The 27,024-nt window shown below is 45.2% G+C and overlaps 1 protein-coding gene across 2 annotated transcripts in view; it reads right to left on the bottom strand.

Annotated features, from left to right (window-relative positions):
- PHIP (PHIP subunit of CUL4-Ring ligase complex) overlaps window positions 1–26,230 on the bottom strand; it is a 311,948-nt gene extending 285,718 nt beyond the window's left edge. For both annotated transcript variants that reach the window (XM_075340176.1, XM_075340177.1), the window contains exons 1-4: window positions 26,022–26,230; window positions 25,887–25,945; window positions 25,753–25,782; window positions 25,299–25,358 (exon numbers count right to left, since the gene is read on the bottom strand). In XM_075340176.1, the coding sequence (XP_075196291.1) occupies window positions 25,299–25,358; window positions 25,753–25,782; window positions 25,887–25,945; window positions 26,022–26,064 (192 nt within the window). In that variant the 5' untranslated portion in view covers window positions 26,065–26,230. The remainder of the gene's footprint in view (window positions 1–25,298; window positions 25,359–25,752; window positions 25,783–25,886; window positions 25,946–26,021) is intronic.
- Between the last annotated feature and the right edge of the window lie 794 nt (window positions 26,231–27,024).

The following is a 27,024-nucleotide window of genomic DNA, read 5'->3' as shown; positions in this document are numbered from 1 at the left end:
GCGTGTCAGGGCGCTCAGCTGAGCGCTCGGCCGCCGGCGTGTCAGGGCGCTCAGCTGAGCGCTCGGCCGCCGGCGTGTCAGGGCGCTCAGCTGAGCGCTCGGCCGCCGGCGTGTCAGGGCGCTCAGCTGAGCGCTCGGCCGCCGGCGTGTCAGGGCGCTCAGCTGAGCGCTCGGCCGCCGGCGTGTCAGGGCGCTCAGCTGAGCGCTCGGCCGCCGGCGTGTCAGGGCGCTCAGCTGAGCGCTCGGCCGCCGGCGTGTCAGGGCGCTCAGCTGAGCGCTCGGCCGCCGGCATGTGAGGGCGCTCAGCTGAGCGCTCGGCCACCGGCATGTCAGGGCGCTCAGCTGAGCGCTCGGCCGATACTGTAAAGAAGAAAAAAATAAATAAATAAACGCTTTCCGTTTACTATGTCTTACTTTCGGGGTACGTCTTACATTAGCCGACCCCCCCAAAACCCCCACTACGTCTTACTATTGGGGGTGTCTTACTATCGGGGAAACACGGTATTGCCACTTGTGAAAGTGATACATTTATTGTTAAAATAGGCTTGTAATTTTTCATTGCGCTTTATATTCATTCGTTTGAAGCCGCTAATAGAAGTAACACATTCCCAGACACTAACATTTTAACAAAAATGATATTTGAAAACTTATACTGACAAAGTAGGCATGTGGAAAATGTTTATTAACTAGTTTGTGTGGTATGACTACCTGGTTTAAGGGTATAAGTATTCACTGTTTAAAAATTGCTACATTTTCCTTCATTTCTCACAATTTTTTCTGTAAAACATGAAAAACGTTTTAAAGGGGATGTGTCAGCAAGTTTTTGCTTTGTAATCTGGAGACAGCATGTTGTAAGGGTTAAAACATAGATTTCGTCAATGCCTCTCTTTCCAAGGTCGATGCTGTTGCTTATGTGAAGTAATTGTTTTAGCACCAAAACCTTATGATTGCTCGGACAGCATGACACGACCCATGCTCTGATTAGAAGCTCACTGTCTATAGACTTTGTACAGAGAGAGCCTGGTGTGGGAAGAGGCAGCATTTTCAACTCTGCTGAATGCTAAATCTAAAATCTCCGATCCAGAACTACTGCACCCAGTAAACTAAGGACAAAGAGACAGAAATCAGAGTATATTGTAGAAAAAAATTTTTTTAATAATATTCTTCAAAATATTTTTATAAAAACACTATTTCAAATTGCTAAAATCATCACAAGGTCAAGAAAAAACATCACCAGAAAAAACACACAAACACATAAACAGAGGGGATCTCTGATCCAAAGGATTATTGGTGAAAAAGGCAGAGGATCATTTCATATAAAAAAAGAAAAAAATCTATATCATAAAAATATCACCCCTGCCCCTTCACCAACATCCATAGTACAGCACTAATACATATATCAATTGATAAATAATAAATATACAGATATATAAATATATCGATATATCAATAAATATACATATAATAGCTCCAGTGTAAATAGCCAATATTCAAAAGGAAGGTTTTTACTCCTATAGACAAGAGCGGAATAAACGAGGAATCTCCTCTATATAAATATAACTTCTCCTTTAAGAATGATATTTCCTATGTCCATAGGTTTAATAAGGGGCAATGAGTTATAGTTTATTTAATAGCTTGCCCACTCGAGCTGTTTATAAATGCCCACTCCTCCCAAATAGAATGAATTACTCCCTTAACAACAGGGGCCAATAATAAGTGTAACAGACATCAATTTGCCATACTTGCCATACTTTTTTCTGGTGATGTTTTTTTCTTGACCTTGTGATGATTTTAGCAATTTGAAATAAAAAAGTGTTTTTATAAAAATATTTTGAAGAATATTATTAAAAAACTTTTTTTGATACAATATACTCTGATTTCTGTCTCTTTGTCCTTATCTAATTATTTGAGTTAAAGTATATCTAAAAACTATGGTGGAGAAATTATAGGAATCCGCTATCATGTTTCTACCCAGTAAACTAAGTGATACATTGTTGGATTCAGGGCCTCTTTGCCTGCATTATGCGGCTCTCAAATGAGGTAGCAAAAACCTGAATCAAAAAGGGAAATATTGAAGCTTTCCAGAATTACTAACACATAAAATTATTGACATGTCACGTGTGAAAGATGGAACTTTGACAAATTGGCTCTGTCATTACTTAACACCTTCACGACCGGACAATTTTTCGCCATTCTTCTGAGACACGTAACTTTTTTATTTTTCAGTCAATATGGTCATGTGAGGGCTCATTTTTTCCGGAACGAGCTGTACTTTTAAAAGAAACCATGAGTTTTACCATATAGTGTACTGGAAAATGGCAAAAAAAAAAATCAAAAAATGGAGAAAAATTGCAAAAAAAGTGCGATAGCACTATTGTTTTTGAGATATTTTATTCACTGTGTTCACTATATGGTAAAACTGATCTATGGATGTGATGCCTCAGGTCAGTGCGAGTTCGTAGACACCAAACATGTATAGGTTTACTTTTATATAAGGGGTTTAAAAAAAATTTAAGTTTGTTCGAAAAAAGTGGCGCACGTTTTACGCCATATTCTGTGACCCTTCTCATTTTTCGGGATCTATGGCTCAGTGACTGCTTATTTTTTGCGTCTCGAGCTGACGTTTTTAACTGTACCATTTTTGCGCAGATGCTACGTTTTGATAGCCCGTTATTGCATTTTGCGCAAAAGGTGTGGCGACAAAAAAAACGTCATTTTGGCGTTTGGAAATTTTTTTGCCGCTACACAGTTTACTGATCAGATTAACTGATTTTATATTTTGATAGATCGGGAGTTTCTGAACGCGGTGATACCAAATGTGTGTACATTTTTTATTTTTCTAACCCTTTAATTTTCAATGGGGCGAAAAGGGGGTGATTTGAACTTTTTTTTAATTTTTTAAAACTTTTTTTTTAACTTTTTTTTATTTTACTAGTCCCCCTAGGGGGCTATAGCGATCAGCAATCCGATTGCTCTGCACTATCTGTTAATCACCGCTACAAGGCTGTAAACACCAGATACGGTAACTTTCTGCTTCACTCGGCTCCGGGACGAATGAAACTGAAAGTAGTTGATGTCTAGCACAGGAGTCATCACATGACCCTGTGCTACCATGACAATCACCGGAAGTCACGTGATCACGTCACGTGACTTCCGGTATCAGGCAGTAAAAGTTTACCGCGATCGCGATTATAATGGCGCTGTCACATATTGACAGTGCCATTTCAGGGGTTAAACAGCACGAGCAGATAACGATTCTGCTTGTGCGTAGCAGGCACACATCTCAGCTGTGAAAATCAGCTAAGATATGCACCGATCGCAGCATGCTACCGGCAGAAGACCACGGGCAGTAACATTATGACCGCTAGGACGTAATATTACTGCCCGCGGTCGTTAAGGGGTTAAAGGTAACAACTTCCAAGTACAGTGGAACCTCGCCTAACGAGTAACCCAGTTAACGAGAATTTCGCTTAACAAGCAAGGTTTTCTGTAAATTTGTAACTCTGTTTACAAGAAAGCTTTGCTGTACGAGCAAAATACTCAACGCACACACTTCCGCTTCCGTACATCCACTGCGCTCTAACCCGCTCTTGCAGTCCACACAAACACACACAAACTAACACAAACAAAAAACGCACACACACACACACATACAGTATTTATGCTCACCTTACCTTCCGTTCCATCGCCGGCCTCAAGGTTCTTGTAGTCCCCGGTACATCGCAACGAGGTAGGAATCCTCGCGGCGAACTACAAGACCCAGGAGGCCGGCGATGGAACGAAAGGTAAGGTGAGCATAATATGTGTACCTTACTTTTCATCGCCGGCCTCCTGGGTCCTGTAGTTCGCCGCTCCAGGATGTGTATCGGCAACCATAGCGACGAGGCAGGAACTTCGGTTGTCAGACGCTACTCAAAGGCAGCGCGCTGGCCAATCAGAGGCAAGCGGCTCCTGACTTTGACGTCAGCGCTCTGTCAGCGGAAGTTCCTCCCTCGTCGTGATGGTTACCCGATATACAGCCCGTACTAGCGAACAGTAAGTCCCAGGAGACCGCAGATGGAACAGAAAGTAAGCGGAGCATAATATGTGCGAGTTTGTGCGTGCTTGTGTGTGCGTGTGTGTGTGGAATAGCATAATAGGGGACCAGGATGGGACATTTAGCAAGCTGTGGAACGAATTGTCTGCATTGCAATGATTTCCTATGGGAAATCTTGCTTTGCTGAACGAGTAACTTGGTAAACAAGCACAGTCCCAGAACGGATTGTTCTCGTTAAGCAAGGTTCCACAGGATCTTTTCAGAAAAAGCTCTCCCGTGTTTACATAAGGAAATACTCAGCTGAGCAGACAGCGAGTGACTGCTGCTCTTCATTCATTCCTAGCACACGGAGAAGAATGAGACAATAGACAGCAGTACTGAGTAGTGTGGATGTGACTCAAGCTCTGGTGTGAAATAAAGATAGTCAAAAAACTCCGTATAATCTGTGTGTTTGTTAAACCGGGGCCACACGGGGACTACTGCGATACTCGCATGACAGTCTGCTCACGCTGGCAGCACAGCAGGAGCCGAATGTCATGCGAGTGTCCCTGCGACTGAGGTCAGATCTTGCGATGGGACCACAGCTGTGGGGGTGGGCCGGCCCCGAGGAGGGGCGGGAGGGATTTATCTCCCTCTCTCCTCTGTAGCCGGCTATTGACATTCTCGCCCTGCACTTATGGTACACTGGTGTATTGCGAGTGCAGTGCGATTTTTCTCTTGCCCCATACACTTGAATGGGTGCGAGAGAAACAAGGATCGCATTGTACCCGCAGCATGCTGCGACTATTTTCTCGGTCCGATTAGGGCTGATAGGCTAATATTGGTCCGAGTGGAATGCGATGTTTTAACGCACTCCACTCGCTCAGATTTTCATGCCGTGTGTCTTAGGCCTTAGTCTGCACCACATTCCTCCTCTCCTCTAACAATATAACTGGACTCTAACACATGACTTCACAATGACCGTGCGGTTTGTCTTGCCATGCAATATGGATTTCAGGTTTTTTCCTAGAATGGATAGGGAGTTTAGGAAGCAGATTTCTAATAAGATGCATGACTATTCCATCTATTCGCCTATATTAGTTTTCTATGCAAAGTATGTTGAAAGTATAGTTCCATTTAAAGGGGGTTGTCCAGGACTACACTATAAATTACCATTTCTTAGGCTAGGTCACAAAATATTAGATTACATTCCTATCACATTATCCCAAAAATTAGAAGAAAATACCAAAATATATTTTTCTAGTCAGAAAACTACTAGGATATACCACAGATATTTACCAAACTTGATATCCCAATAAATACACCATACCTCATCAAATCATGAGTCTTTACTCCAATTTTCCATAACGTTATATTCAAATATAAGTTGAAGAAGCGATTGTGAAACGCACGTTTGAGTGTGTGGCAACTTTTGTAAAAAATAAAAAAAAACTGAAAATTGGGGCGTGCAATATTATTCATCCCCTTTACTTTCAATGCAGCAAACTCACTCCAGAAGTTCATTGAGGATCTCTGAAGGATCCAATGTTGTCCTAAATGATCGATGATAAATATAAGCCACCCGTGTGTAATCAAGTCTCCGTATAAATGCACCTGCTCTGTGATAGTCTCAGTGTTCTGTTTAAAACACAGAGCATCATGAAGACCAAGGAACACAACAGGCAGGTCCGTGATACTGTTGTGGAGAAGTTTAAAGCCGAATTCGGTTGCAAAAAGATTTGCACAATTTTAAACATCCCAAGAAGCACTGTGCAAGCGATCAGATTGAAATGGAAGGAGTATCATACCACTGCAAATCTACCAAGACCCGGCCGTTCATCCAAACTTTCATCTCAAACAAGAAGAAGACTGATTAGAGATGCAGCCAAGAGGCCCATGATCACTCTGGATGAACTGCAGAGATCTACAGCTGAGGTGGGAGAGTCTGTCCATAGGACAACAATCAGTCGTACACTGCACAAATCTGGCCTTTATGGAAGGGTGGCAAGAAGAAAGCCATTTCTCAAAGATATCCATAAAAAGTGTTGTTTAAAGTTTGCCATAAGCCACCTGGGAGACACACCAAACATGTGGAAGAAGGTGCTCTGGTCAGATGAAACCAAAATAGAACTTTCGGTACAATGCCAAATGATATGTTTGGCGTAAAAGCAACACAGCTCATCACCCTGAACACACCATCCCCACTGTCAAACATGGTGGTGGCAGCATCATGGTTTGGTCCTGCTTTGCTTCAGCAGGGACAGGGAAGATGGTTAAACTGATGGGAAGATGGATGGAGCCAAATACAGGACTATTCTTGAAGAAAACATGGAGTCTGCAAAAGACCTGAGACTGGGACGGAGATTTGTCTTACAACAAGACTATGATCCCAAACAAAGCAAAATCTACAATGGAATGGTTCACAAATAAACGTATCTAGGTGTTAGAATGGCCAAGTCAAAGTCCAGACCTGAATCCAATCAAGAATCTGTGAAAAGAGCTGAAAACTGCTGTTCAAAAACGCTCTCCATCCAACCTCACTCAGCTTGAACTATTTTCAAAGGAAGAATGGGCAAGAATTTCAGTCTCTCGATGTACAAAACTGATAGACACATACCCCAAGCAAATTGCAGCTGTAATCGCAGCAAAAGGTGGGGCTACAATGTATTAACTTAAAGAGGCCAAATAATAGTACATGCCCCAATTTTTCAGTTTTTCACTTGTTACAAAAATTTAAATATTCACCTTCACAATTGTGTCCCACTTGTTGTCGATTCTTCAAACATAAAGATAAAAATTTTAATGTTATGGTGAAGCCTGAAATGTGGGAAATGGTTGAAAAATTCAAGGGGGCTGAATACTTTTGCAAGGCACTGTATGTGATGTTATCAATGGGGTGGCTTTACTGATAATGCTATGCATAAAATGCTATTTAAATGATAATAGATTTGGGTGCATCATTTGAATAATGTTAACTTATATGGTATTATCAAATTGTTATATTGATTACATAACCCAGTTATTTATATTTGAATATAACTTTATGACAAATTGGAGTATGACCTGCTCTCCATGCCCAGTGTTAATATTTTTTTTATCTTTGTCTTTTGTGATTTAGTTTTTTAATCTGTCATCAATAAAAAACTCATGATTTGATGAGGTATGGTGTATTTATTGGGATATCAAGTTTGGTATACATTCCTATCAGATCTGTGAGGGCTGGAAGTGCACAGCTGCACACACAGTATGATGGAAGCAACGAAGAGCCGTTCCGCAGCACGATAAACAGTCACTACAGTGTACCTAAGCTATGCTTTGCCGGCTCCAGTCACTGTATTTCCAGTTACCATGGGATCTGTTAACGGCTGGTCGTGTATGTGCTGAGGGATCTGATATTTAGGTCCTATATCTGAGCTCTTGATAACTTCTACAGTAAGCTAGAGATCAGAACATATCTAAAGTCAATGATATTCATGCTGAAAAGTGAAGACTCATCACTGGGATCAGTCACCAGTTCTGTTTACTGGAAATAATAGCACTGCATGTGACTACGGTAATTTATAGGTGACAGCAACAAATACAAGTCTTGTCATTTTCTTACAGCAACTACTTAAAGGGAACCTGTCATCAGAAATTTAGCTTTAAAGCTAAAAGTTTCCCCCTCTGCATTCTCCTGGGCTGTACGTTTTTGTCTGTAATTCTTGTAAATTCTCCATGGGGGCGGGCTCTCTTGCGTCCGTTGCTGTCCCTCCTGCAGATTGACGCCGTCCCCCATTGCTCCATTTCATATCTCAGGGCGCCGCCCACTGCGCCCGAGGTCCCGTGCATGCGAGGACCGCTGGTGACGTGGTCGCAGGCACGATATTATTGGCGGCGCTGTGATTGCATCGCAAGTGCCCGCCCATAATCTCGTGACCGCGATCTCCCCTCTGCCTCCAGCGTTCTGCGCAAGCGCTGGAAGATGACCCGACATCCCTCCTTCCCATCCTGCCCTGCAGCAGGAAATAGATGGGAGGAGTGGAGCAGCACAGCACAGGTTACAAAAAAAAAAAAAAAAAAAAAAAAAACAACATTTAGTGCTTTTCACTTTTCAGAAGACAATGTGTGTCTTTGTTTGATTTTACATGTTTTTTTTTTTTTTTTACTGTGTACGTCGCTCAGATCCTCTCCGCGTCTCCTCGTATCCTGTGCTGTGCTGCTCCGCTCCTCCCATCTATTTCCTGCTGCAGGGCAGGATGGAAAGGAGGGATGTCGGGTCATCTTCCAGCGCCTGCGCAGAACGCTGGAGGCAGAGGGGAGATAGCGGTCACGAGATTATGGGCGGGCACTTGCGATGCAATCACAGCGCCGCCCATAATATCGTGCTTGCGACCACGTCACCAGCGGTCCTCGCATGCACGGGACCTCGGGAGCAGTGGGCGGCGCCCTGAGATATGATATGGAGCAATGGGGGACGGCGTCAATCTGCAGGAGGGACATCAACGGACGCAAGAGAGCTCGCCCCCATGGATAATTTACAAGAATTACAGACAAAAAAGTACAACTTTATAAAATGTTTAATTTGGTTTCAAAGGGGGCACAAAAAGTACAGGAAGCTTGCTAGAATGCAGCCCACGAGCTGCAGAGGGGGAAACGTTTAGGTTTAAAGCTAAATTTCTGATGACAGGTTCCCTTTAAAGGGAATCTGTCAGCAGATTTCTGCTATGTAATCTGAAGACAGCATGCTGCAAAGGTGAAAACATAGAATTCAAGGATGCCTGTCTTGTCAAAAGCCTGATAAGTTGTTGATTTGCTATATTTGTTTAAAAGGGAACCAACTAGCAGGATTTCCCATATAAAGTAAAGGCAGTGCCATACTGGCACTAGCGAGGTGGACCAAATCATACCTTCAGTTTCCAGATTGCATCAGGTGCAAGGTTTCCAAACATCCAGCAAACATCAGTATGTCATTCTCATTTTCATTAAAAAAAAGTTTTTATTTATGGATTCATGATAAAAAAAATTAAAAGATGACCGACTAGTCCCTTACGTGTTTCGAGCGTAACAGCTCTTAAATCGTAGTGACAATACATAAACCTGAAACAGTCTTGTATACATGCAATACCAATGTGATCAACCCCGGGTTAACCCATACCCACAATTATGGAAACACTACCTTAGGCTGCTTTCACACATCCGTTTTTTGCTGAGAGGCACAATACGGCGCTTTACAGAAAAAACGCAACAGGGTTTTTTTGCCTCCGGTTGCGTTTTTTCTGCATAGACTTGCATTAGCGCCGTATTGTGCTGCATGGCCTTGCGTTGCGTCCAATTTTTGCCGGATGCGGCATATTTAGCCCTTGCGGCGGCCGGGTAGAATGTTGCCTGGCACGTTTTTTTGTGCGGCGAAAAAAAAAACAACACATTGCACCGGATCCGGAATGATTTACAATGCAAGCCTATGGACGCCGGATGCGTTTTTTTTGCACTGCGCATGCTCAGTATCAAGCCGCATCCGTCAAAAAACGAACGGGCCGCATGGATAAACTTATGCAACGGATCCGTTTTTTTCGCCGCATCCGGTGCATAGGTTTTTGAGCCGGATTGAGCCGCACTGCAAAAACCGAATGTGTGAAAGCAGCCTTAGGCTATGTGCGCACGTTGCGTAATTGCATGCAGTTACGCTGCGATCTGCACCACAGCATAACTGCATGCGTCCTGCGTCCCCTGCACAATCTATGGAGATTGTGCAGGAGACGTGCGCACGTGGCGTATCAGAGCGCAGCGCTTCGGCTACTGCCCGAAGCGCACGTTCTAAAAAGTGACATGTCACTTATTCTGTGCGCTCTGCCTGGAGGTCCCGCTCTGTCAATGGGAGGGGCTGCAGTCAGAGCGCATGAAATCGGCTTTTTTTTTCCATTACAGACTGTTTCTGCAGCGATTTGAAGCGCACGTGTGCTGTTCAAATCACTGCAAAAATTTCTGCAGTGACAGTATGCAACGTGCGCACATAGCCTTACACGTGATAATTGCAACTGTGTTCCAAATACAAGGACAATCCGATAAACATGACAAAAGCACTATGAGTGGTATAGCAAAATGCTCTCAATACAGATCTCTGTGATTATACATGAAAACCGTCATAATATGCCACTGATACAACTTACAAGTACCGTATATCAATACAGATTACATTCAAATGACACAAAAAAAAATAAATCCCTATTATATTTACGAATACTATCATTTCTGATACATAACTTAATGTACTATCATTATGTGCAGGCCAGACCAGCACATTATTCAGTTCTAGGAGGTAATGATGAATGTCTTAATGTTTGGAAGGATGGAAGGGGGTGGCCCCAGCACTGATGGAACTTAAGGTGCCCGTATCGTACCAGGCAACATTTCCCAGGGGAGGCCCCAAAATGGCAAAGATTGCAAAAAAGGTGCAGTGTCTCACAAAAGGGAGATGAGAAAAAACAGCACTGTGTATAAAAGTATGCTGCAAAGTCTACATCACCTCCATGGACTACTAAATTCACAAATGCCAACTTGACACTCCACACATCTTACGCATGGCACCACATTATAAAATTCTCATAAAAGGAATATAATAAATCAATTCCAATATAGGGTCACTAGCCCCTTCAGCCCCCGGGCATTTTGCGTTTTTCGAGGGGGGGGGGGGGGGGGGCGCGGTTTTCCCTCTCTTTCTTCCGAGAGCCGTAGCTTTTTTATTTTTCTCTCAATCTTGCCATATGAGGGCTTGTTTTTTGCGGGACGAGTTGTAGTGTTAAATGAGTCCATAAGTTTTACCATATAGTGTACTGGAAAACGGCAGAAAAATTCCAAGTGCGGAAAAATTGCAAAAAAAAGTGTGATGGCACAATAGTTTTTGGGATATTTTATTCTGTGTTCACTATATGAAAACTGATGTGTGGGTGTGATGCCTGAGGTCGGTGCAAGTTCGTAGACCCCAAACATGTATAGGTTTACTTTTATCTGAGGGGTTAAAAAAAAAAATTCATAAGCTTGTCCAAAAAAAAGTGGCGCACGTTTTGCGCCATTTTCCGAAACCCGTAGCGTTCTCATCTTTTGGGATCTATGGCTCAGTGAAGGCTTATTTTATGCGTCTCGAGCTGACGTTTTTACCTGTACTATTTTTGAGCAGATGCAACGTTTTGATCGCCTGTTATTGCATTTTGCGGCGACCAAAAAACGTAATTTTGGCGTTTGAAATTTTTTGTTTGCTACGCCATTTACCAATCAGATTAATTGATTTTACATTTTGATAGATCGGGCATTTCTGAATGCAGCGATACATTTGTGGCGATACCAAATGTGTATATTTTTTATTTTTTTACGCTTTAATTTTCAATGGGGTGAAAGAGGGGTGATTTGAACTTTTAGGTTTTTTATTTTTTTTTTTTTTAATTTAAAACTTTAATTTTATTTTACTAGTCCCCCTAGGGGGTTATAGTGATCAGCAATCTGATAGCTCTGCCATATCTCCAGATCACAGCTACAGAGCTAAGATCTGCAGATACACTGCTTTACTTTCAATGCCGGCTGTATTCCGGCATTGAGAGTAAATGACTCGTGTTAGCTACAGGTGAGATGACATGACCCTGTGCTACCATGGCAACCACCGAAATTCACTTGATCATGTCACGTGACTTCCGATGGGGGCGGGGTAAGTCAGGATAATGGCAGCGCGCATATACATCTCTCTGCCACATTTTGGCAGCAAGATGTAAGGGGTTAATAGTCGCAGGTGGAAGCAATTCCACCCGCGACTAGCAGGCACATGTCAGCTGTTGAAAACAGCTGATATGTGCGCAGATCGCCGTGGCCTGCAAATGGCAGGGGGCGGGGCTTAACCGCACACAATCCATGACGTACCCAGTACGTCATGGGTCGTTAAGGGGATAGTGGGGGTTTCTACTATTTTTCTTCTTTTTTTTGTGTGGTATATCATGGGCTCTCCAAACGCAACATGATGCCTGGAGACCATTCCATCAAAGCCTGCATTCCAAAACATCACTCATTCCTTTCAGAGCTCAACAAAGTGCACAAAACAGATTCCCACCACATAATTGTAAACTTTTAACCAATTTCTGATATTTTCACAAATAGATGCAAAAGTATTGTTTTAAGAGTTCCACTAACATAGTAACATGAAGTACAATACATCATGAAAAAAAACATTAAAATCACTGGGATCCAGTGAAGTGTTTCAGGAGTTATCGCAAAGTGACACTGGTCAAAATTGAAAAAAATTGGCTTGGTCAAGAAGGTGAAAACAGGCTGGAGAGTGAAGGAGTTAGAGTTAATATTGATATTCAGTCTTGCCATTTCCAATTTTGGTACCAGAGTACCTATCTGCTTTCTCACTGCATATATACTGTATTTCTTATGTATAATCACCTTAAAGCCTAAGACACACGGCATGAAAATCGGAGCGAGTGAAAAGCGATAAAACATCGCATTCCACTCGGACCAATATTACTCTGTGTCAGCGCACATGAGCGATTATTTTCTCAGCCCTAATCGGAGCGACAAAAACAATCGCAGCATACTGCGGGTGTAATGCGAGACTCTTTCTCTCGCACCCATTCAAGTCTATGGGGTGAGAAAAAAATCGCACTGCACTCGCAGTATACCAGTGTACGGCAAGTGCAGGGCGAGAATGGCAATAGCTGGCTACGGAGAAGAGAGGGAGATAATTCCTCCTTCCCCTCCTCCGGGCCGGCCTGCCCCCCGCAGCTGTGGTCCGATCGCACCTCAGTTGCAATTACATTCGTATGACACTCGGCACCTGCTGTGCTGTCAGCGTGTGCAGAGTGTCATGCGAGCATAGCAGTAATCCCTATGTGGCCCCGGCCTAAAAGGTGCCCTCCGTTTGCTTCATGCGTCCGAGATGGCTATGGGTCATGGTAAGTGCAGTGGTAAGACTTAGGGTATGCTCACACATCAGGTTTTTGCTGTGCGGCACAATCCGGCACTTTTCTGAAAAACTGGAGGCGGCGACAGCCGTCGCCGCATCCGTTTTTTTCCCTATAGACTTTCATTAGCGCCGGATTGTGCCGCATGGCCGTGCGTTCTCGGTTTCTGCCGGATCCGGCGTAATTGTCTGATCTGGCGGCCGGAAAAAACGCAGACCTAGACTTTTTTGTGACATGAGAAAAATCACATCCCGCCGGATCCTGCGAGATGCATAATGGCTGTCTATGGACGCCGGATGCGGCAAAAACCGGATTACATGGACGGATCAGTTTATTTTTTAAACTGAGCATGCTCTAACTGGCACAACACAGCTATATAAAGCCATGTAGCTCCTCCATTGCAGAAAAAAAAAAAATTAAAAATAGAAATATTAAACTTGTTCCAAAACCTTTGTATTTGGTGTGTCATTTTAAGGTAACTTTACATGATTGGGTTATGTCTCAAAGGAGAGCACCTATGGTACTTTGGGGGTCTTTGTTTAAAAAAAACATGGTGTATACAAATAGGGAAAATCTTTTTTTTTTTTTTGAGGGATTTAACCCCTTCAGGACCGGCTGATTTTTCGCTTTCCATTTTTTTTTTTTCGCCATTTTTCTTCTGAGACACGCAACTTTTTTATTTTTCAGTCAATATGGTCATGTGAGGGCTCATTTCTTGCGGAACAAGTTGTACTTTTAAATGAAACCATAAGTTTTAACATGTAGTGTACTGGAAAATGCAAAAAATTCCAAATGCAAAAATTGCAAAAAAAGTGCGATAGCACTATTGTTTGTTAGATATTTTGTTCACTATATGGTAAAACTGATGTGTGGGTATGATGCCTCAGGTAAGTGCGAGTTCGTAGACACCAAAACATGTATAGGTTTAGGGTTAGAAAAAGAAAAAAAAAAAAAAAAAAAAAAAAAAAAAAACACGGTTCCGGCAAAAAACGGACAGAAAACCGTATGTGCCGGATGAAAAAAATGGATGCATCTGATCAGTTTTTTTGTTGGATCCGGAAAAAAAAACGGTTCGGCGCATAAGTTTTTTTTTCACAAATTTTGCTGGATCCGTCGCGGAACACAAATGCCGGATTCTGCCTGACGGAAAAAAACTGATGTGTGAACTTAGCCTAAACCACATCTTCTCCAACTTTCCCTGAGTAATAGGTTAGGAAATCTTGGAAGCAGGAGGAAAGGAACACAGAACTGGACACGAGTAGCAGTGGAAGGCAAAAGGTAGGTTGATTATACAAGAGAGGGGTATAGTCACTTTTCAGTCCCAGGAAAGAGGGTCACTTTAAACGCATGGCTTACACAAAGACCACCACCTAAATGTAATTTTTTTTTTATAACTCATTTTTAGATAAACAGGTATCCCACACCATCACTCTGCAGTGTAGAACAGAGGAGCCATAGCGCACTCTGACATTGAGCTAGGAGACATGCTACAGCTATGAAATATAATAAAACACCAGTGCGATACTTGTCGAGACTGCTTCGGAACCGCCATTCCTGCCATGCAGCAACATCTCCCCACATCCACTATCAGAGAGAGCAGATGCACAAACCCTTTTGTTAACACACCCAGATAAAACTTTTTAAAGGGAACCTGTCAGGTCCAATATGCACCCGAGCAGTATCTCTAAAGACCTTTTACTGTATGCTAATGAGCGAGTTCCCCTTGCCAGTCGGCCCCATTAGTATGTTAGCACACCCACAGGGGCACGTACTAACATGCTAATGAACGCGCAGCATCATTGGATGATCTCACTCACCTCTCCGCTGCCACAGTCGCCTGACGCTGGATTTCGGTTCAGTGCACATGATCCCGGAGTTTGGGTCATGCGCACTACTTCAGTTTGAAGCCAGGACTCGTATACCCGGCTTCATAGTGCACATGACCGAAACACAGGGTCATGCGCACTGAGCCGAAATCCAGTGTCGGGCGACGATAGCAGCCGGAGAGGTGAATGAGATCAACCTCTGATGATGCGCATTCATTAGCATGTTAGCAAGCCCACAGGGGCGCACTAACATGCTAATGAAGCCTACTGGCAAGGTGAACTAACGCCCAGGGGACTAGTCCCCTCGCTCATTAACGTACAATAAAAGATCTTTAAAAATACTTTCTAAAAATCTTGTTGTTATCTATGCTAGTGTATACAGGGACAGTTAGCCAAGGATTAGCAATATGTACCCAGAACTGCTCGTGGCTCTGGGTGCATATTGGACCTGACAGGTTCCCTTTAATACATTATATAAAATATGGAAACTGTTGGGCCCTTGATGTAAAGCATTAAAATCACCGTTTAAAATGTATTTTGGAAAGTCACTACAATGCAACTCGAAAAGGTCATGGCATGACCCAGCAGCAAAACATTACTCACAGTCATCATTACACACAGGGCCACAATGTGCTAATAAAAATAATCAATTCCACACCTTAATTTCAAAACCATCTCACTGATCCTGGTTACTATGGGCAACCTTAACACTATTAGCACAGTTTTTAATGTGCGAATGCAATTACCATAGGTAAATTTCACGTGATGATCATGTTCCAAGAGGAATCTCAAAACTTAAGGAGTTAAAACATGGTGTTTGCCAGAAAAAGCTTTATGTACAGCTTGATTTGCAAAAGAAAAAAAAACCTAAAAGATAGAAAATGCATTAGTACAATACTAGCATAGTTCTACAAGATTGAGTACATCCGGAGGATACCTCTTCGAGATGGATACTAATGCATTGGGCACAGTGTGATCCAGAATTTAGAAATGTCCCCCAATGTTAGTCCCCCAATGTTATTAGATATGAACATCCACAGCGTGACCTCAAATACATTGTAGCATTTATTCACATGACAGTTAAAGGTCTGAGGGATGGGACCGCTGCTTGGTCCCCCAGCCCCAATAATACAACCGCAGTGAAGAGTGAACAGAGCAGCGATCCTGTATGCAAGCACTACAAACAGTATCTAGTACAGTTATTGATCAGCTGCTTCTTATGGCAGCTTTGATATATGGGGTCCCGCATATATCAGACATTCGTACTCTATTCTATGAGTGAGGGATCAAAGATGGCAGTAGGATGTCTAACAGTATGACGGTAGAAGCAGTTTATAGGCTGCAGAGCTGATGTAACAATATCGAGAGATTGCCAAGGTATACATAGCCCAACGTTTTGCTAAGGCTACTTTCACACATCCGGTTTGAGCCGTGCGGCTCAATCCGGCTGTGAAACCTATGTAACGGATGCGGCGAAAACACCGCATCCTTTGCATAAGTTTTTACATGCGGCCGGTCAGGTTTTTTCCGGTTGCGGCATGCTACTGAGCATGCGCAGTGGAAAAAAAACGCATGCGGCGGCCGGATGCGGGTTTTTCCGCATCGCGCCGCATCCGGCATCCATAGGCATGCATTGAAAATGCGCCGCAGCGGCCGGATGCGGCACGATGCGGTTTTTTTTTGCCGAGCAAAAAACGTTACAGGGAACGTTCTATCCGGCCGCCGCATCGGCTAAATCTGCCGCATGCGGCAAAAACCGGACCGAACGCAAGCCCCTGCGGCACAATACGGCACTAATGTAAGTCTATGCAAAAAAAACGCAACCAGCATTATAAAAGCCGGTTGCGGTTTTTCTGCAGAACGCCGTATTGTGCCGCAGAGCAAAAACCGGATGTGTGAAAGTAGCCTTAGCGTATAGAGCTAAAAACCATGCATGACAGCGCAGTGTCCCAGTCAGCATCAGTAGAGTCAATGACCCGTCGGCACACACACCCGAATTCTGTTTTGTGAGGGTTCAGACATAAGACCCCCTACAGAGCCACCACAAAGTGTCAAACATTATGTGAATCCAGCCTTACCAGGTTTAATAACAGTATTTAAATTCACACATTATATTACAAGTCTATACGAAAAGTCAAATTTTTTATTTTTTTTTTTAACTACTGCAAAATGGCATCAAGCAGTAGCTGTGGCAGGAATAATGCCAATGAGTCACAGTCCGTGCATCATGTCAAACGCGGAGTTTCCCTCCTGCCGCCAGCTTGTTCTATTAAGACTGGAGCAAATCACAGATCATATAAAAAGACTCCTGCATCCTCCAGACGACGTGTCTTTCACCAGATTCCAGGTAGAAGCACAAGTTTCTTGAACGGAGTATACACTGGTCACTTAAGTTATTATTTATTATTATAGCGCCATTTATTTCATGGCGCTTTACATGTTACAATAAACATTTGTTCCATTGGAGCATAAGACAAAATGAGTAACTTGAGACCATGACATACATAGCATCTTATGTTGTATATGATTTCAAGTTACAAAAGCCTAGGAATAATGAATGAAAATATTGTAAACTAACGCTTCCTATGTCATAATTCTGAAACAGAAGGCCAATACAGCCGTGCAGATTGCCACCTAGTGGAGGAGTATAGCAGCACTTAAAAACAAGTTTACGGAAACCTGAAAGTACATCCACGTGACAAAAAAAAAACCCCAAAACATTAAACAAATGCTTATTTTGATGCACATTTCCTGCGGATTTAACAATTTGCTGCAGATGTAAAATTCACATCTAAGGTCAATTTGGAGATCTATTCGCAGCATGCGGGAGAAATTTTATACAATTTCATTTACTTTGCTGGTACTGTAATATATTGTGACTATTCAGCCACTAAATCCAAATGAAAATTTGCAGCATATCTGCTAATTTAACAGATCTCAAAGAGGTTATCCACTACTTTTACACTGATGGCCTATCCTTAGCATAGATCAATGTCTGATCGGACGGGGTCCAACACCCCACACCACCACCAGTCAGCTATTCTCTGTGCCGTTGGTGGCTCAGATCCAGAGTTGCTCCATCTTCTGATAGCGGCCGGGTACTTCATATCCACCTCCCATTAAAATCAATAGGAGGTGGATGTCCAGTACCCGGCTGCTATCAGAAGGCGGATCAGAAAGGGAGCATTTTTTGGCCGCTAAGGCTATGTGCCCATGGGACGCTCGTACCTGCGGATATATTCGCAGGTACGGCCGCATGTTTCCCGCAGCTGCCCGCCGGCATCCGCAGCTATTTTTAGCTGCGAGTTTCCAGCGGAATAGCTGCGGGAAACATGCAGAGTTTCACGCGATTTACCTGCGGACGTCCCGGCCTCTATCTCCATAGCGGAGGGCCGGGATCTCCGCAAGAAAATCCGCATGAATAATTGACATGCAGTTAGGTGCGGCTGAGGGATCTCCGCAGGAGATTCCGCAGCGTGGACACAGACACTCCCCATGTCCCATAGGGTAACATGGGGAGTGCCTGTACATGCTAGAACCTGCGGATTTATCTGGAAAATCCAGAAAAATCCGCAGGTTTTGCGCGGCAAACTCCACAGCAAAAAGCTCCCGTGGGCACATGGCCTAAGGCTGCTTTCACACATCCGGTTTTTGCCGTGCGGCACAATACGGCGCTCTGCAGAAAAAACCAGGGCTGTGGAGTCGGTAAGCCAAACCTTCGACTCCGACTCCTCAAATTCTCTTGCACCGACTCCGACTCCTCAAATTCTCTTGCACCGACTCCGACTCCGACTCCGACTCCGACTCCGACTCCGACTCCGACTCCGACTCCGACTCCGACTCCGACTCCGACTCCGACTCCGACTCCGACTCCGACTCCGACTCCGACTCCGACTCCGACTCCGACATATATTGCTTATAGTTAGGTGAAAAATTTATTGTAGTACATGAATATGTGTATGTGAACATCAGACATTTAATAATTTTTATGATACAATAATCAAGATATTTGGATAGAACATAAAATATATTTATTGGAATACAACTTTAGAACACAAAAAACTGTAATAAATTGTAAATATGTAATACACTATGTAATATACAGTAGATTACATATATATCTTGTGTGTGTGTATATACACTGTATATATATATATATTATATATATTACATATTTACAATTTATTAGTTTTTTTGTGTTCTAAAGTTGTATTCCAATAAATATTTTATGTTCTATCCAAATATCTTGATTATTGTATCATAAAAACAATTAAATGTCTGATGTTCACATTGTACTACAATAAATTTTTCACTTAAATATAAGCATTATACTAAATGTTGTTATTTAGTAAAATATTCAGCACATTCTGCATTGCACCCCTGTCCCCAATTTATTATATATTTTAGGAGTCGGAGTCGGTGCATTTTATACCGACTCCGACTCCACCAAAATGAGCTCCGACTCCGACTCCGACTCCACAGCCCTGGAAAAAACGCAACCTTTTTTTTTGCCGCCGGTTGCGTTTTTCCCCGCATAGACTTGCATTAGCACCGTATTATGCCGCATGGCCTTGCATTGCGTCCGGTTTCTGCCGGATACAGCATATTTAGCCCATGCGGCGGCCGGAACGTTGCCTGGCACGTTTTTTTGTGCGGCAAAAAAAAAAAAAACGCATTGCCCCGGATCCGGCGCGATTCACAATGCAAGCCTATGGACGCCGGATGCAGCGTCCTGTGGCAAAAAACACATCCGGCTGTTGCATGCGGTTTTTTGCACTGTGCATGCTCAGTATTAAGCCGCATCCATCAAAAAACGGACGGGCCGCATGAAAAAAAAACAAAAAAAAAAAAAAACGTATGCAACGGATCTGTTTTTTTCGTCGCATCCGTTGCATAGGTTTTTGAGCCGGATTGTGCCGCTCAGCAGAAACCGGATGTGTGAAAGCAGCTTTACTCCCACTGCCAGCACTGAACTGCTGATCAGCATGATGCGTGGTGGAGAACCCCGGCCAATCAGACATTGATGACCTATCCTAAGGCCCTTTGTACACACTGCGTTTTTATCCGCGTTTTTGCTGCAGAAATTTGAGAAAATGGTTGTGATCTTTCTGCAGACATTCCTCATCAAAACCTATAAAAAAAAAAAAAAAAAATAGCTGTACGCACACTGCGTTGTTTTTTTCTCAAGAACATTCTTTCTTCAGAATTTCTTGAGAAAAAGAATGAGCGTGTCACTTTTCTACAGGTACCTGCATTTTTTGCCACAGATAACGCAGTGACCAACCTGCGTAAAAAAAAACGCATCAAAAACGCGGTAAAACCACATTCGTTTTTTCGGTGCGTTATTGGTGCTTTTTTTTTTTAACGCAAGGGTGCTAATCTTTCATACTCAAGAATATTCTTGAGAAAAATCCTTTTTCTAATGCGCTCAGGGCCTAAGGATAGGCCATCAATGGAACAGTAGGGTACAACCCCTTTAATGGTGTTAGACAGAACCAGCCATACAATTGCATACATATCAAAAATCATGGTTCTATTATATCTGTAACTAAAAACACGGTACTAAAAATAAAAAAAATAAAAAAAAAAATATATATAATTTAAAAAAAAAAAAAACTTCTATGAAAAATTGTCACAGTACAGCTGAATATATCAATATCCCAAGTTTTACACTTGATTCCAATCATGCTCTTATAACAAAAGATAAACGCTATAATCAACAACATTGATCAAAAAGTGACAAAAATACCACGTTTTGTAAAAACAGTTATTTTATAATAAAAAAAAAAAAAAAATGAAAATAATATACGGATCAGATTTAACAACTGGAATGACAGAGCAATAAGGAGAAGGGAGAAAGAATCCTTCGTAGAACAGAGTAAGAATTTGGCAGAACAGACCCGCTGCAGTGAGATTTGCTGGATGGGCTGTCCTCACTTAAATCATCTTTACTAATGCTAATGACACATCTTTGGAAAGCCAAAAAGGTTGAAGTAGCCAATATTCTGCCAGCAGCTTATTGTTACATGAAATTGTGAAGTACCGTATTTTTCGCTTTACAAGACGCACCGGATTATAAGACGCACCCCAAATTTAGACATTAAAAAAAAAAAAAATAAATAAAAGAAAGGTAAAAAAAAAGAAAAATGGGGTCTTATACTCCGGTGTCCTCTTACCGGAGGGGGGCAGCAGTGGTGGTGAAGCGGGGTCACAGGAGGCAGAGGTTGTGCTGGCAGCAGCGGCGGATCAGTAACAGCGGGGTCCGTGGTAGCAGGTGCTGTGGCGTCCGTGATTGCAGGTGCGGTGGTGGCAGAAGCGACGGGACAACATGGTAGCAGCGGCAGCGGGCGAGTCGTGCAGCACGCCGGTGCAGTGAGTGTCCCAGTGTACGCGGTCCCGGTTCAAATGATGGTGCCTGGAGCGGCGCATGCGCAGATGGAGCTCTCATTCAAGGGCTCCATCTGCGCACGCGCTCGCTCCCGGCGCCATCATTTGAAACTGGGACCGCAAACAAAGTGGGTAACTTGCTGCACAGCCGCCCGCCCCGCACGCACAGAGTGGCAGCCAGCAGGCTGCCCGCCCACCCTGCGTGCAAGTGGCCGGGTACCTGTACTTGCGTGCGGATGCCTGCGTGAGGGTGGCAGGCGCCCGCACACAGCACCCGGCTGCCGCCAGCACACAGCACCCGGCTGCCGCCCGCACACAGCCACGGATACCCGGCTACCACCACACGCAAGCACAGGTACCCGGCCGCTTGCACGCAGCCACAGGCACCCGGCCGCCGCACAGACAGGACACCCAGGTACCGCTATATTCGGATTATAAGACGCACCCCCCATTTTCCACCCAAATTTTTGGGAGGAAAAGTACGTCTTATAAAGCGAAAAATACGGTATGTGCTGACTGAATCACAGCAACAGGAGAAGCCGAACACATCACTACATAGTGGTCTCAAAAAATGACGTTCTCCCGGATATCTGGTCACAGAACACACAACGATCACAAGCCGTGAATTTGCTTTCAGCCTGGCTGTGATTTACTTTTAATAACCAAGTCTCAACCTTTCTAGCAATCATGCAGCAGCAAGTCACAGACACATCACACACATTTTACTGGTACAACCGAAGTTGCTGGGTAGCACACGCCTAGAATTCCACTAAAATAAATCACTAGATTTAGGGTATGTGCGCACGTTGCTTTTTACCTGCTTTTTTGCTGCTTTTTCTTCTGCGCTGTTTAATGCCAAAATGGATGTGTTCTTCTATTCAAGCAAAGTCTATGGGAATTTGGGTTTCTTGTTCACACTATGTTGTTCAAAATGCTGCCTTTTTGTGGCAGAACTTTGGTCAAAAACTCAGCTTTGCAGTGCAAAACCCAAATGGCAAAAACAATTGACATGTTGCTTCTTTGAAAAGCTGAGTTTTTGACCAAAGTTCTGCCACAAAAAGGCAGCATTTTGAACAACATAGTGTGAACAAGAAACCCAAATTCCCATAGACTTTGCTTGAATAGAAGAACACATCCATTTTGGCATTAAACAGCGCAGAAGAAAAAGCAGCAAAAAAGCAGGTCAAAAGCAGGTAAAAAGCAACGTGCGCACATACCCTCAAAGGGCTTGTTCAGTGAAAACAAGTGCACATGCTCAACCCTTGCTCCAAGGTATGTAGAGAATGCATGGTACAGCAGGTCAGAAGTCCAGATAAAGATTCCCCGAACTGCCGATCAGTGCGGATCCCGGCGGTGGATCGGTGATAAAGGAGTTGTCCAATGAGAACAATAAAGCACCACTCCAGTGTTTTCTTTTTCCAGCGCTGGAATGGTGCTCTAAAAGGGAACCTGTCACCAGATTTGGGGCGTATAAGCTGCAGCCACCACCAGTGGGCTCCTATATACAGCATTCTAACATCCTGTATATAAGAGCCCAGGCCGCTATGTAGAACGTATAAAACACTTTATAATACTCACCTAAACAATCGGTGTGGTGCAGACTGGTCGGATGGGTGTCACCGTTCTCTGGGTCAGACGCCTCCTCTTTCGGCCTTCTTTGTCCTTGTCCTCCGTCAGACATCAGGGTGCATGACCCGACCTACGTCATGCACACAAGCCGGCAATGAGGTCCTGCACAGGCGCACCTTATTCTGCCCTGAGCAGGGCAGATCAAAGTACTTTAGTACACATGCGCGGGACCTCAATGCCGGCCTGGCTTAGGACTTGTCATGCACCCTGGCTTCAGAAAAAGGAGGACAAAGATGACCAAAAGAGGAGGCGCCGGACCCGAAGAATGAAGTCACCCATCCGAAAAGTTTAGGTGAGTATTATAAAGTGATTTTTAAGTTTTACACAGCAGACTGGGCTCTTATATACAGCATGTTAGAATGCTGTATATAGGAACCCACTGGTGGTGGCCGCAGCTTATAGTCAAATGTGGTGACAGGTTCGCTTTAAATCTAAGGGGTACTTTACACGCTGCAACATTACTACCGATATATCGTTGGGGTCACGTCGTCAGTGACGCACATCCAGAGCCGGTAGCGACATCGCAGCGTGTAACACTAATAAGCGACGATCAACAATTGCAAAATCGTTCTAAAACGGTGATCTTTCACACGTCGTTCATTTCCTTATTATCGCTGCTGCCACCGGTACGATGTTGTTCGTCGTTCCTGCGGCATCACACATCGCTATGTGTGACACCGCAGGAGCGACGAACATCTCCTTACCTGCGTCCACTGGAAAGGAGACAGGAAGGAGGTGGGCAGCATGTTCCAGCCGCTCATCTCCGCCCCTCTGCTTCTATTGGCTGGCCGCTCAGTGACGCTGCAGTGACGTCGCTATGACGCCGAACGCACCTCCCCTTTGAGGGAGGGATTGTTCGGCGGTCACAGCGATGTCGCTGACAAGGTATGTGCGTGTGACGCTGCCGTAGCGATAATGTTCGCTACAGCAGCGATCACCACATATCGGCCGTACGACGGGGGCGGGAGCTATTGCGCTCGACAATCGCCAGCAAATGCTAGCAATGTCGCAGCGTGTAAAGTGGCCTTAAGTCCACCACCTCCAGGCTTATACATTAGGGAAATGTCGGCCAAACCAACCACGAACATCAGGTTCAGCTGAGTCCAGGTGTCCTGCAGCACCCACCCACGTCGGGCTCCACACACACACACACAGGGCTCTGCAACGCCCCCACATGGCGCTCTGTACAGACTACACGTCACGGGAACAGCGGTGCACGCTCACCACTACACGTCACGGGAACGGCGGTGCACGCTCACCACTACACGTCACGGGAACGGCGGTGCACGCTCACCACTACACGTTACGGGAACGGCGGTGCACGCTCACCACTACACGTTACCTGCACGGCGGTGCACGCTCACCACTACACGTTACCAGCACGGCGGTGCACGCTCACCACTACACGTTACCAGCACGGCGGTGCACGCTCACCACTACACGTTACCAGCACGGCGGTGCACGCTCACCACTACACGTTACCAGCACGGCGGTGCACGCTCACCACTACACGTTACCAGCACGGCGGTGCACGCTCACCACTACACGTTACCAGCACGGCGGTGCACGCTCACCACTACACGTTACCAGCACGGCGGTGCATGCTCACCACTACACGTTACCAGCACGGCGGTGCATGCTCACCACTACACATTACCAGCACGACGGTGCACGCTCAGAACTACACGGTAAGGGCACAGGGGTGCACGCTCAGCACTACATGTTACTGGCACGGCGGTGAACGCTCACCACTACACATTACGGGCACGGCGGGGCACGCTCATCGCTCTGGTTAAAAGCACCCTAGCATGTTCGTGCGTGCTCATCACTACTAGTTACGAGTGCCGAGCACAGTAGCGCCAGCTCATCACTAATAATTACCACTACCCTAGACAAAGCAGGCATTCAGGACACAGGGAAAGCCGCATGAGACATGGTCACCCAGCTCTCCCAGACAAGGCTGCCTGTTTGTTAGGTCGTTATCACAGGCTGAGGAATCTGCGGCTCCCGGGATTTCTAGGAAGGAGCCCAGACCACAACACACGCAGCACGGGCTGGGGCAGCAGAGCCCGGTTCGGGGCTGACTCGGTGGCTGCCGGGAGATGTGAGCTGCTGCAGCGGCGGCGCCTCAGGCGGGTGTCAGGAGGGTGCTGGGCGGCTCGGCTCTCTGCCCCACCCCCTCAGCTTGCTCGCCCCTCCCCCTCAGCTTCTGCTTCCAGGGCCTCAGGCCCCGCCTCCCGGCCGCCGCCGCACAACATCCATGACGTCTCTTTTATTTCCACACAAACGTGGATTTCAGCGGACAGTGTCACGACATAGCACCGGGTCACCTCACAGCCGCCCGCCCGTGAGACCCCTCCCTGTCAGTACAGCGCCGAGCCCCGTCACCACACACCTTTCCTACCGTTCACTATACATCAATGGCAAGTCCAAAAAATGCGGGAAATTCAATTTTATTTCACTGTGCGAAAAAATAAGGTAATAAAAAGTTTTGGTCAGCAGCAGGAGACTCACCAGATGCTGGTAGGTCCTGGGGTGCTCCCCTCCGGTCCAGTCCACCCTCCGGGGCAGCAGCTGTAACGGAAGCACAGGGTGAGGGTCTGTCCGCCCGGCCGGTCAGCTCGGAGCTCGCCTCTCCCGTACCCGACCCCGCTCGGTGCCGCCCTCCCCCACACAGCCCGCTGCCCTGCGCTCTGGGGGGCACACACGGCGATCAGCGACCCCGGACCTCACAGGAGCCCCCCCAAGAGCAGCACGGCGCCCCCCGAGACCAGCGCGGAGGGGGAGGGAGCAGCCCTCGGGTCGGTGCCATTTATTCTCTCCTTGTGTGGCGAGGATCGGCCCGATGTGATCGGAGGGCAGGACGATGCTATCTCGGGGGATCTCAATATACCAGCGCATTATTGGGGGAGCGCAGTATTGGGGGGCCCCTCCCAGAACCCCACCCCCCACTGTACCCCCTGCTCACCTCCCTCTTCTCCACTTCTCGGATGAGGACCTGGAAGAGAGCAGAAGGTCAGTACATGTCCTGATCCCCCTCATATTGGGGGGCTACTCTGTAATGTCAGTGCACCCACCCCCTTCTCGTGGGCCATCTTATACCTGGGCTGCCTCCTGGCACGGTCCATCTTCTAGGAATCTGGCAACGAGGAAATAGAGCTCTGCAAGACACAGAAACAGACGATCAGGGCTTCCATCCACACTGATTGTTTATTGGGGGCTGGGAGGGGGACATACCGGATCTGAGCTCGGTGCTGTGCTGGCTGCTGGAGGAGGACATGTTGGGCTGCTGGTTCTCCCCCTCCTCCTGCACTGCCTCCTCCGCCGCCGGAGCGGATGCCCGGGCCCTGCCCCTGGAGCTGTCAGGGTCTGGAGCAGGAAGGAGAAAGAGAAGCCTCCGCTCTCCACCATGCACTGCCAGGCGGAGGGAGGAGGAAACAACAAGCTGAGCTGCTCTCACTGCCTGTGGTATCCCTCCGCCCAGCACTGAAGAAGGCAAGAAAAAGAAGTCCCAACTTCCACAGTCCTGGAAACCCCCTGATTTCTACATGTGAGTGTAGGCCCCACAATGTTCACAGCAAAACTATAATGCAATATATTGTTCACAATCATCACAATCCTGGTTTGTTAGGGTTTGGTTTTTATATATATATATATATATATATATATATATATATATATATATATATATATATATATATATATATATATATATATATAAAAAACATTATTTTTAGGGTGAATTGAAAAACTATAAGGCTATGTGCGCACTAGAGATGTGAAGTTTCTCGAGAAAATCTTCTCGAGAAACTTCTGGGAGTGAAGATTTGCTGAACTCCGGAAAAAATCCGTGGCAAAACCGCATGCGGATTTGCCGCGGATTAGCCGCGGAATTGCCGCGGAATTGCCGAGATTTTCCCGCGGGTGGTTCCCTGCGGATTTTTGCAGGCTGTACTGCAGAAATCCGCGGGATACCTGCGGATTTAATGGACATGTTCATTTTCTCAAGAAAGTTTCTCGAGAAATTTCCGCACCGAAACTTTCTTGAGAAAAATCCGCACCAGTGCGCACAGCTTTTTTTTTTTCTCATAGAATTTCATGGGAAATGTCTGCACAAAGATTGCAGACATTTCTCAAGAAATTTCCGTGGCAAATCCGCGGGTAAATCCGCGGGTAAAAAGCTCTAGTGCGCACATAGCCTTATGAATTGTAAAGATTTTACAAAAATATATGCCCTCAA

This window comes from Anomaloglossus baeobatrachus, chromosome 3 (assembly GCF_048569485.1).
Source record: "Anomaloglossus baeobatrachus isolate aAnoBae1 chromosome 3, aAnoBae1.hap1, whole genome shotgun sequence".
Lineage (NCBI taxonomy): Eukaryota > Metazoa > Chordata > Amphibia > Anura > Aromobatidae > Anomaloglossus > Anomaloglossus baeobatrachus.
The sequence above is the reverse complement of the archived record's forward strand: the minus strand, read 5'-3'. Positions and strand labels throughout refer to the sequence as shown.